At 34.2% G+C, this 12,573-nt stretch overlaps 1 protein-coding gene across 1 annotated transcript; it reads left to right on the top strand.

The window, feature by feature from the left end:
• Nucleotides 1–8,280: 8,280 nt before the first annotated feature.
• On the top strand, nt 8,281–10,655 carry LOC117918143 (cytokinin dehydrogenase 3-like). The gene is made up of 5 exons (XM_034834663.1): nt 8,281–8,902; nt 9,140–9,267; nt 9,389–9,643; nt 9,763–10,031; nt 10,147–10,655. The coding sequence occupies exons 1-5, from the start codon at nt 8,281–8,283 to the stop codon at nt 10,439–10,441; spliced, it is 1,569 nt and encodes a 522-aa protein (XP_034690554.1). The 3' UTR covers nt 10,442–10,655.
• The last annotated feature ends 1,918 nt before the right edge of the window (nt 10,656–12,573 follow it).

The following is a 12,573-nucleotide window of genomic DNA, read 5'->3' as shown; positions in this document are numbered from 1 at the left end:
TTAGGTGTTTTTGTTTAAATTTGTTATTTGAATGATTCCTTGGCCAAGTGGATGATAGACTAGACATGTAGTAGATGTCCTTTCGAATTTTTTTTTTTTTTCTGTGAAAACTCCTATTCTGATAGCATGTTGGAAATTCTGTATAGTGTTTAAATTATATTTTAACCTAATATTGTTTGGCATATTTGGACTTGGTTTTGGATTTTATTCTCTAATTTAGACATAATGAGGATGTTGTTTGATTTTTTTCATGAAAAAAATAATGTTTTTAGATATTTGTTTAGGATTTTTTAAGTGAATGCAACTATTCTGCTCCTTTATTGCATGTTTTTGTCTTAGTTATTGACTTTGATACTTATAGCTATCTAGAACATTATTTTAAATTTAACAATGAGTCTGTATGCACATCCTATGTGACAGTCGTTGTTTCTTTAGACTCATGCCATTTCATTTGAGTTGTATATATGCCATGTATATTAAGGTTTATTGTCCTAGTTATTGGTTATTACTTGTGAGCTAACCCTCTCTAGCCACATGCAAGTGCATTGTAAGTTATGCATGCTATCCAGGTACGTCCCATACACTTTTTATTTTTTTAATTCTGTAAATATGAAAACTTTCTTTGTGAATACTCTCATGTGTCTTGATTGCTTTGATTTATTGCTTGATTATTTAAATGGATTGAATGCATGAGGTATGTTGTATTATATTGTTAAGCTAACTTTGATGTCTTGTGATAGCGCCCAAGAAGCAATCCAGGTACACACCCTAACTCTTCTTTATGATTATGATTAGCTTTCTTGTTTGACACGTTAATTTTGAATCACCTTAGCTTATCTAGGTATCCATAATTAACTGATTAATTGTCATATTTCCCTTGAATTAGTTAGAAGAGACCTCTTTAGGGCTTAAAGGAGTGCTACCTCTTTGAGGTACCTTCCCGATAGGTAACCTGATCCCCAAACTTAGACTTGGGCTTTTCAAAGATATGCTTTTCCAAAACTATGGAGTCACTTTCTTTTTTAAGTTTTTTTTTTCTTGTTTTATTTTCTCTTTTAAAATAAAATAAAATAAGTGGCGACTTCGATTTTACTAAAACTAATTTTTCACCATTAAAAAGTGAGTCTCGCCGACAAGTGGGGGTGCATGAGAAAAATGCGGGTCCACAAAAGGTTTCTACTAATCTATTGAGGAAACTATGATAATTGATCAATAAATTAATGGACACCAAAGAACAAACTAAATAAACTAAGTAAGGGTGATAATCAAATGTAAACATATCAAGAAAATAATCTTACAAGATATGCATATAAATGAAAGCAAACAACTAGGAAGAGAAAGAAACATACCTTTAGCGAGTTAAATGCTTCCATAAAACAATAAGAATTAGTTCATCACATATCATATCATAAGTCCCATAACATACAACATGCACCCCATTCAAATCAAGAATCAAGGAAATAATAAAATGAAAACCATGCAAAGCAAGATAAATTAATCACGAGAATTTTTAAAAGCATGGAAGCAAGTAAGCAAAGAAGAGAAGAATCATACCTTGATAGCATAGAATGCTTTCATTAAAAAAAAAAAAGAGGTTAGTTCAACAAGAAATAGATAATATAAAAGAAAAAGTTAAGACAATAACCAAGCTTGAAGAAAAGTAATTATTATTACACCCTCAAAATGAATTCGAATGAAATATAAAAAAGAAAAATAAGACACAAAAGAAGACTCATTTATCATATATAATATATTTACAATATGAGTTAAGAATTAGAGAGGATCACAAATATTCACAAGGAGGTTGAAATCTTAAACACATGCAAAATATTCAACAACAGGGCAAAATAGGAACGTGTATAAGATAAATCCTAATAAAATATCTAGAAATGATAAAACATCAAAATGAAAAATTCACATCATTCTCAACATGTCTAAAACATAAAAAAATTCACATTCAAATTATTTTACTCGATTTTCAAGAACAAGTTAGAACAAAGGTGTGTACGAAATAATTTCAAGTAAAATAGTCAGGTAAGGTATTTCAAAAAAATAAAAAATCCACATATTCTTCTGTGAGTCTAAAACAAAATCCAATTGTCCAATTACCCAAACCATATCCTAATTAATACCATTAATTCAAAACACATTGGTAGAAAACATAATAGTTTTTTATAGCGCACAAAGGCCGGTTTTATTAACATATTTTGAGGCATGTTAAAATCCTACCAAAATTCACACAACTCATTCAAGATGTCTACTTTACAGGAAAAATAGCAGCATCATTACATTACACAATGAAGAATTTTAAATTGAGCCAAACCACCTCCGATTGCAGAATAGAGCCAATGTAGTAGGTGCATAAATAATTTTTTTTCTCCTACTTCGGTTATTGATTTTTAACAAGCAGGTTTCTAAACTTAACTTCAAGAAGTGTAGATTAAAGGAAAAATATCAATTTAAATTAAAGAAAATAGGAAACAATTTATTTCTGCAAATTTACTTCGGGTGTTTAAAATAGAGCCAGAATGGAACTTGTGTAAATATCAACCTAGTTCTCCTATTTAAAAAATGATTCTTGGTCAAGACAAAATTTAATTGACAAGTTGAAGAAGTTAGGAACATGTTCCAAGTACAATTTTGTTTTTTTTTTTTTTTAATAAAAAACCAAAGTAATTTGTTTCCTATTTTTCAAATCAGGGGTTAGAAATTCATTACACAATGGTATTAAGTTATTGAGAATTGAGGATATGTAGGATCCTCACCAAGTTCCTATTCACTATGCTTGGGTCTTGGAACATTGGACATGTTGAAGTCATGAGAAGGCTTTAACCTATGGGTGAGATCCTAAGGTAGTCTTATATTCCTTGTGAATTAGGTCACTATTGATAGAGGCTTGTGGCAATAGGTATTCTTGATAGAGGCACCACAATATCTCATGGAATTGAAATAGTATATCCCCTTGGGTAATCCTAAGAACTTGTGATCATGAAATCTATAGCACAACAATAATTCCTTTTGTGGAATTTGACATATATTATTCGTAAGTTAAAATATGTCATTTGATAACATCATAGGAGTCTTTATAAATTAAGGATTGGAGAGGTAATCTTAAGAGGTGGATAACACATACTTCATTAAATTACAGACAATAGTTCCTGGAGATCAAGTTTACATGTAGTAGATAGTAGGTTACTAACCTAAGTTCTATTTCAATTAAGATCATAGGATACTATAGTAAGTTGATTCTTTATAGTGGAATGTTGAATCAACTTCATAATTGAATTTTGAGAGATTGAGTGGTCCCATCTCGAATTCATATTCCCAAGTGGCATAGTATTTCAGGGTTTATTAAGCTATTTATTCACATGTGCGCATTAGGGTGTTTTGATAAAAACATAAGGTTGCATAGTAACTTGTGAATGTTATCTCTTGATTGAGCTAATTGATTAAATTGAGTTCAACAAGGCTAATTAATCAATTAGGACCTAAGTGGGTTTGATTAAGTGACTTAAGCCTAAGATGGGCTCAAGTCACTTAAGTTTATTGGAAGCTTATATAAACCCCATTAGGGGTTAGGGCTTTAATCTTCTTCTTCAATTTTTTAAAGAATCCAAAGTGAAGAACCCTGGTCTCCACCCTTCTAAGAGGATTCTACCATTCTTAAGTGCCTAGACCTAGGAAAGAAAGCCATTAGGTGGAAGATCTCTTAGTTTTCGAGATATGTACTAACTTTTTCACTAATTAGAATTGATCTGTGAAAATTTATATCATAGGTATGGTTTTTATAAACCTAGATCTACAGTTTTGATATGATACATGCTTCCATTACATAGATTTAAAGATCTCTAGGATACTTCTGCATATACCTTAACGACCCAAGACTTAGAATGGAGCAATCTAGATCTTCCATCAATATCTCACTCTTAGCCTTGGTTATCATAGTCATTATCACAACACATAAATATATATGATATTGGTCTTGTCCATAAAGAAATATATGCCAAGAGGTTCTAAGCCCCTAAAAATTAGAATGTGCCTTCTTTAAATTAGTAGACTTAGCTTTCTTAATATAATGAGGTAGACTTCTAAGAAATTACACCTCCAAGGTTAATGACATACCTACTAGTGGATTTCAACTATCTAAATCAAGATCCAATTAACATCATTATACCCTTCTAATACATTTGGAAATTCATTATAACATAGACCATAATCATTGGTTCTTCTTAGATACTTAAGTACTTTATAAATAAGATTTTAGTGATCTTAACATTAAGAGTACTGACTCAATCTGCTTATTATGTAAGCAATATTGGGTCTAATATGTTCAATTCGGTAAGTATATTAGGCCACCTATGATCTAAGCATATAACCTGATTAGGTTATACTATGTTTTTATTTTTCTTTAGCAAGAAGTTGGGATCATAAGGAATCAATATTGGTTTACAATCATAATTGTAGGGACCACCCCTAAGCGGACATGTGGCGGCCTCACAAGGCACTCCTCCGTTGGACACGTGGCATGTCCTGCCCTCTATCCGGATGATCACATGGACTGACACGTGGCATGCGATCCCCTATCCAGAAGTCCAGTTTGGACCCAGTAGCTGGCGTTCCAAACAAGATTCCTGACTGCATTTCGCGGGCAATCATTATTCATTTTGCCAAAAGTATACTCAATAGGACCTTCCTGAGTCTCTTCAGGCGACCTACCACGACTTGCCTTGCGCCGCCTGCAGAGTGAAAAGACAAGGGTGATAGTAAATCATCCCCCAGGAATCTCTGTCATTCGTTTACAGGATAATGATGGCTCTACCACCCTCTGAATACCATCATAACTGCAAAAGTCAAAGAGTCTTCCCACCTTTAGAGTGACGAGGCTCCAGGCACTATAAAAGGCCCTCGACGACCCAGTAGAGAGAGAGGTAAGCATTCCTAAGAAAAGGGCCCCAAAAATATCAATATCAATATGCTAGAGAGCAAAACTAACAAAGGCATCGGAGGGTGTGTCCGGACCCCCTATCCGGACGTCTTTTGTAGGGCAAAAGAAGGAAGCATCATCCTGAGTTGAGGAGGCGAGTACATCAAGAAATTGCAGTGACCATGGTAACCTCCGCCACCAACAATAATGTTTGAACTTCCTTATGATTTTCTCAATAGAATGTTCTTGAGAAAGTTTAAACCCACCAATGGGTACTCTAGTTGTTTTGATTCTAGAATCATGCCTCTCCTAGGTCATTTGCAAAAAAGTAAGACAATAGGAATTTTTTAGTCTCACAAACTTCTTGGTTAGTCCTAAAAATTAACATGTCATATATATATAGGGATGGGAGTACTAGTAAAGATAGCGAATTTAGAGGAAAGGTTTACTTGAGATTCCATTAGACAATGGATGAAGTTTGAAAGAAAGCGGCAAGGAAATAGAAATGTAGAACCAAAGTGATGTTGAATAGCTAGAATAGCAAGGAAAACTAGTGTTGGATTAGGAATGTTTTAGAAATTTTGTTTTATTCACACTTTCTTGTGGTTTTAGATAAGAAAAAAGAATTGGAAGGAGGAGGATTCATCTACCTAGCTACCAATGTGAATGATAAGGACTCAATGTCATTCTTAGACTATAAAATCAAATTATAATTAGGTGGCAAAGAGTTTTTCCTCCTATATTCAATATGCTCTTGATTTTTACAACTACTCATTAGTCATAGTATTCAAACTATTCCTTCATTAATCTTGATTATTACTAGCTAGATAACTAGAGGACTTAGAGTGCGTTTTGAAATATTTTTACTTAAAAGTGTTTTTAGTGTAATTCTTTTTTATAAAATGTTTTTAACATAGCCACCTATCAAATATTTCTTTAGAAAATATGAAAGTTATTTTTCAATATTATAAGTAGTTTTTCAAACTTTTAAAAATATTTCTTAAATTTTATCAAACACTTGATATTTTTTCAGAAACACTTTTTTTAATTAAAAATAATATCTAAAATTACTGTCAAATGAACTCTTAACAATAACAACATTCTTTGCCAATCTTGAATCTTTTAGCAATACATGTCAATTCACTTGGGTGTTCTCGTTGTTAGAATATTGAACTAATATATACATAATATTAAGTGGAAAAAAAAAGACAAAAGCATAAAAAATAACCTAGGTCATTGATTCGCACATGTTGGTGCCTATGGAAGTCCGATGAGGCCAAATCATTTTTATGAAGGTCAGAATTCTATTCAGGAAAAAGAAGCAATTTGATGAAATGATTAGAAATATTCTAACCAGTCCTTGCATTACAAATTCCAATTGTAAATAATGGGTTGGAAGGTATAATCCACACCAACGATAGTAATTAATTGAGTTATTTTAGTTCTAATTAATTAATGCTATTATTATTTTTAAATAAGTGACATGAATACTCAAAGGTCTTATCACAATTCCATGAGCTATAATCAAGTGATTAGGCCTAGCTCATTCAGCCACTGAAGGGTCAGAATGGGAATTTTCAACACCAACGCAAACATAACTTACAAATCATAAAATTAATGGGTTACATTAAGGTTGATTAATCTTTTCAGTATTGTTGACCTGCCCAATTCGTTTATTAACTCAAATGCAACATATTCTGATTTCTTTAATTTATTGCATTTGTTGATTTGATTATGGTCATGATTTGATATGAACAGATCCATTTTGCATTATAAATAAGGGATTCCTTACTTCGGACCGAAGAAGTAACGTTACTCCATCGTTATCAAACTGATTGTAATATTTTTACAAATCATATAAAAAAACAAATTAATCATAATATATTTAATTTAAAATTTTGAATGGATTAAATAAGTTATAATTGCATCAAATGGGAAATAATCACGTTTACATATGGGTGGTAATTTAATGATATTCGATCCAATTCAACATATAAATTATATAACTTAAAATTTATCTAATGATGAGTCAAACCAATCACCACCCTTAAACCAGTTGTGACGTCTTTGAAGCAACCCATGGCATGCATGTGGGCCATTTTAGTTGTTGATTTGTAATCACAAATAGTTGATTATTACCCTGAAAATATCTGTTTGATGTTGGACTACAAATATTTGCTTGGTCTGATGGTATTCTTTATTGTTGTATTGAAGGATTAAATTGGAGTGGTTCAACGTTGTTGATGATGACTTTGACTTTTCCATATCCCTTGTTGATTTATTTTTAAACACTTGTTTAATTCAACGTGAAATTATTTTTTTAAATTTGTGAGAAAATTAAGGTTCAAAAACATCTTCATCACTTGTTAGAAAACTTGAGATTTGAGGTGATGGTGACTCTATAAAACAATGTGGGGTTGCTGTGTGATCTTAGATTCCACACTGTTGATTTGCATGTATCTTTGGATGGATACAAACAATCTTTGAACGTAGAAAAATCTTGGTGATGTCTTCCCTCCTCTCAACTCACGTCCACAAACGTATGAATCTGTCATGAAAAAGTCCATATTACAGAATCTTCAAATGAAGAGAAAATCTGAAATTTTGAAAAATGACATCTGATTGAAACCATACATCGTAATGCCTTGATCAATTCTAGAAGAAAATCTCAGCAGATCCTTGTTTACCGTTACTGATTTTGACAACAAATAGAGTGCTAAAATGGAGAGAAGATAGAAGGAAGACAAAGCAAGTTGAATGACGTCGTTTGGGTTGGGCATGCACCACTAGGTTTTTTTTTTAACTTTTTTGGTTCAGTTCAGCAATCTAAATTTAGTCATATACGTCAGCACTTACATAACTAAAATTGGATATGATATTAAAATGTTACCATTGGAATTTCTTAATCAAAGCCGGCTCAAGTTGTGTTAATTTTAATAGAGTCTAATATAAAAAAAGTATTAAACATTAAATAATTATATGTAAATCTAAAATATATGTTAAAATCGGTTTTCACACTTTTCAAACTGAATTCAACTTTACGATAATTAAAATTCGATCGATCATATCGGTTTTTAGTTGGTTGAGATGGACTTTTTGGTTTTTCGGGTTTAGTTACATCCATAATGCGCCACAAGTCATGGTATTTTAATGAATGGGAACGGAATCCCAACGATCGTCATTGCGTATCTTTGAAAAAACATACATGCTAGGCCACGACTTCGTTTTCAAGCCAAATACCAAAGATCTTCTCTGCCAACCAAGATTTCATGCTAGTTTTCATTCAAATTCCTTCTCTATAAATACTACCTTTTCTGCTTCTCCCTCCACCAACTTCTTCTTAACGCCTTTCTAACATGGCTAAGAGTTGTCCAATCTCAACCTCTTTCATTATCATCAGTGTTTTAAGCCATTTTACATCAAGCATAGGGTTAAGACCATGGCCTGATGTGCTCCCATATGAACTCCAGTCCCTCGATATTGCGTCTCGACTCAGGGTGGATCCCGATGCCACTAGAATGGCCTCCAGGGATTTTGGTAGACTTGTTCATCCACCAAATCCAGCTGCAGTTCTTTATCCTTCTTCCATAGAAGATATTGCATCTCTAGTCAAGTTCTCTTATAATCATTCCTCTCCTTTTAGTATAGCCGCCAGGGGCCAAGGCCATTCCCTCCGCGGACAAGCCATGGCTTCTCATGGGGTTGTGGTGGAGATGAGATCGTTAAATAACTGCAGCTGTGGAAGTGGGATCAGGGTTACCAAGAATCCGATATGGGGTTCCTATGCTGATGTCGGGGGTGAGCAGGAATGGATTGATGTACTGCAAGCTACGCTCAAACATGGACTTGCACCAGTGTCGTGGACTGACTATTTGTACCTAACAATTGGTGGTACACTCTCTAATGCCGGAATTAGCGGCCAGACATTCCGCCATGGTCCTCAGATCAGCAACGTCTATGAAATGGATGTTCTTACTGGTATAATATTTACCCTTATCCTCCTTCTCATTCTCATTGTATGGATAGAAGATGTGCCTTAGGTACCATATGCCTTTAAAAATTATCACAAATTTTAATCAAATGGTTGCATGCAATTAGTTTCAAATGTGGGACAAAAATTTTCATTCAAGAGATCTCCTATTAATTACCTGCATGCATCAGATGTTTAGAGTTTGCTTCATTTTCCTGATGAAGTGAGCATTTTGTTTGATTCAGGTAAAGGGGAACTTGTGACTTGTTCCAAAGACACAAACTCCGAGCTGTTTTTTGCGGTTCTAGGAGGTCTCGGGCAGTTTGGGATTATAACAAGAGCAAGGATCGCTCTAGAACCCGCACCAAAAAGAGTAAGTGTGAAGCAAATGAACCCAGTAGATGATATATAACTGTAACAAGGCAAGAGCAGTACTTTGGAAAACCCTTTTACTTGTGTTCCTTACTTAATTAGTATGGCCAATTTGATTGCAGGTAAAATGGATACAGATGCTTTACGATGACTTCTCCACATTTTCTAGAGACCAGGAACATTTGATTTCAATCAATGGACTGGACTATTTGGAAGGTTCACTCTTCATGCAAAATAGTCCTCCTAATAGCTGGAGATCCTCTTTCTCACCCTCTGAATACCCGAGAATATCTTCACTAATATCTAAGAATGGCATCATCTACTGCCTTGAAGTGGTCAAGTATTACGATGAACTCACAAGCCATACAGTTGATGAGGTACATATATAGCTGATGAATTTCTGTTATTCCCATTACCTATACATGTATATTATGTCTGCTAGGTTAAGCATATATATACTAGGCCATACTTGACTTGAGAATTATTGTATTTATAGGAACTCCAGGAGCTGCTTAAAGGCTTGAATTTCCTTCCTGGTTTTGTTTTCACAAAAGATGTCTCCTTAGTAGATTTTCTAAACCGAGTTCATAGCGGAGAGCTAAATCTTCGAGCAAAAGGACTGTGGGATGTTCCTCATCCATGGCTGAATCTCTTTGTTCCGAGATCCAGTATCTCAGACTTCAACTCAGGTGTCTTCAGGGACATTCTCCCCAAAATAAACCAGACCACTGGACCATTCCTCGTCTACCCAATGATCCGGAACAAGTAAAAATTCTGAACCACCAAGTTATCTTGTTTAATGCCGAAATAGATTATTGATTATAACTTTTCTCTCAAATCTGAAAAACATATGTGATTGAAATTTTTATATACATGGCAGGTGGGATGATAGGACGTCTGCAGTTATACCAGATGAAGATATATTCTACACTGTAGGAGTGTTGCATTCAAGTGGGGCTGATGACTGGGAACCCTTGGAGAATCAAAACAAAGAAATACTGAAGTTTTGTGATAAAGCTGGTATCAAGATTAAGCGGTACCTTTCCCGCTACACAACCAAGGAAGATTGGATGAATCATTTCGGCCCGAAATGGAGGACTTTTGAAGACAGGAAAGCTCAGTTTGATCCAAAAATGATATTATCACCTGGACAGCAAATTTTCAATTCCGTTTAAGTTTTAGAACTGGACATTTGGGTTGAGGTTTTGAATAAGAAGAACAGAAGAAAATACAAATAAATATTTCCGTTCATGGAAAACCCAATATTAGTTAATTAGCTAGCACGCATATTTGTTTTTGTACTTTATGTTACAGGGTTGGAAGATCAAAAATGTACTTTAAGGGATTCCTGTATATTTCAAGCATTAATTGTTGTGTTAATTTTCTATACATTAAAAAGTGAATTTTCATTAGCTCAACTCTCATATATTATATGAGGGTTTATGATGAATTCGGTCAGTTGTCTTTTGAACCACTTCTTTTCTCTTTCGTATTGGCATATTCTTTTTGTTTTAAGTGGTGCACAGAGGTTGGCGCATCGCTTTGACTTTAGACCATCAAATTTCTTGCTAGTTTGTTGAAAACGGCTTGATGTGGCTTATTGGGTGCAGTCTGATGAGGTGTAAGCCGTACGTAATTGGCAACATTTGATGCTGGCCGGCCAGGTGGCCTTAATGGCTGGATTTTGTGCGTGAGACCGTCATGCATATGACTTTGATGGTCAGCTTATGTAGCCAGCAGAGGAGTTTGGTGTAGACATGGGTTCGGGGTATTCTTGATAGGGTTATCTAATTGGCCACACATGGCACAATTTTAATCAGTAATGCTAATCCTCACAATAATCAATAACATGGGGATGCATACACGTAACAAATTTGGCAAGGTTATTATGTATACTCTAAATTCAAATTCTTGGCAAGCAAGAGATACCAAAAGAAGCTGTTGTGTGTATATATATATGTATAATATTTTTATTATTATTAGGGCAAAATATACTGGATCCTAAATTATACGCCATTTTCCATCTATTCCACTATCTGTAAACCCTTTGAAAGGTGCTGTGATATGCCCCCCTAAATTTTTAATATCTTGACATTCCCCTTAACTAATCAGTGGCAAACTATTTCTTCATGTCTCTTCAGTTGTCCTCCAAAATCAATAATTACTGTACATCTTCTCTCAACTTCATCATCTTTTTCCCATTTCTTCATGTCTTTTGTTCAACTAAAATGCAAACTATTCATTGTCGCTATAGGAAAATTTGCCAACAGAACACCCTTTGGCCATATGCAAAAGGGAGGCCTGTGTTACAAATTTTACAATTTTCCTATCACACACATAAAAGCTTCTTAATTTTAATGTTGGTGCGCATTTGGGAGGAAAATTGAGTCAATTGTATTATTTGAAAGAAACCCTTACACGCCTCTATTTATATAAAAAGATTCTAAAGCTAATTAAAATAAGAAATTAACTCTTCTTAAAACCAAATTCTTATATTAGTGGGATTCTAACTCTTCTTAAAAACAAACTCCTATATCAGTGGGATTCCCCCAAACTATTATCCCATAATTTTGGGAATGTCAAATTCTGACACTCCTCCTCAGGTGGGCGAGTATACATCTTTCATTCCTAGCTTGGAGATAAGTCCTTAGAATACCGTATTGCTATGTTCTTTTGTGAGCACATCAATAAGTTGATTATTAGTTGAAATGTATGGAGTACAAATTAATCCACTATCCAACTTCTCCTTTATGAAATGTCTATCCACTTTAATGTGCTTCATTCTATTGTATTAAACAAGATTGCGAGCAATGTTATTGGCAGATTTATTGTCATAAAATAATCTCATTGGTCCTTCCCATCTGACCCTTGGGTCTTCCAAAATTATCTTGAGCTATAGTAATTCACACACTCCTTGAGCCATTGCTTGAACTTTGCCTCTACACTCGATCTAGCTACCACATTTTGCTTTTTACTCCTTCAAGTTACAAGTTTGCCTTTAGGGAAAGTACAATAACCTATAGCGGATAACCTATCAATGGGTGAGCCTGCATAATCTACATCACTGTATGCATCAAGAACAGTCTAGTGTTCTTTCTAAACAAAATACCCTTACCAAGATTAGCCTCTAGGTAACATAGTACCCTATAGATTGCTTATAGGTGAACCTCAATTGGGTTGTGTATAAATTGGCTAACCACACTTATGGCATATGCAATATTTGGACTTGTGTGTGCAAGATATATAAGCTTTCCAACCAATCTCTAGTACATTTACCTGTTTACAAGTGGATTGTCATTTCCCTCAC

Source organism: Vitis riparia, chromosome 7, assembly GCF_004353265.1.
Source record: "Vitis riparia cultivar Riparia Gloire de Montpellier isolate 1030 chromosome 7, EGFV_Vit.rip_1.0, whole genome shotgun sequence".
NCBI classification, from domain to species: Eukaryota; Viridiplantae; Streptophyta; class Magnoliopsida; order Vitales; family Vitaceae; genus Vitis; species Vitis riparia.
This window is presented reverse-complemented; position numbering and strand designations above follow the sequence as displayed.

Excerpts from the sequence above, each read along its gene's own strand:
- LOC117918143 (XM_034834663.1), top strand. The coding sequence starts at position 8,281 with ATGGCTAAGAGTTGTCCAATCTCAACCTCTTTCATTATCATCAGTGTT. Across the intron at positions 9,268-9,388 it reads TAGAACCCGCACCAAAAAGA|GTAAAATGGATACAGATGCT; the intron begins GTAAGTGTGAAG and ends ATTTGATTGCAG. Across the intron at positions 9,644-9,762 it reads CAAGCCATACAGTTGATGAG|GAACTCCAGGAGCTGCTTAA; the intron begins GTACATATATAG and ends TTGTATTTATAG.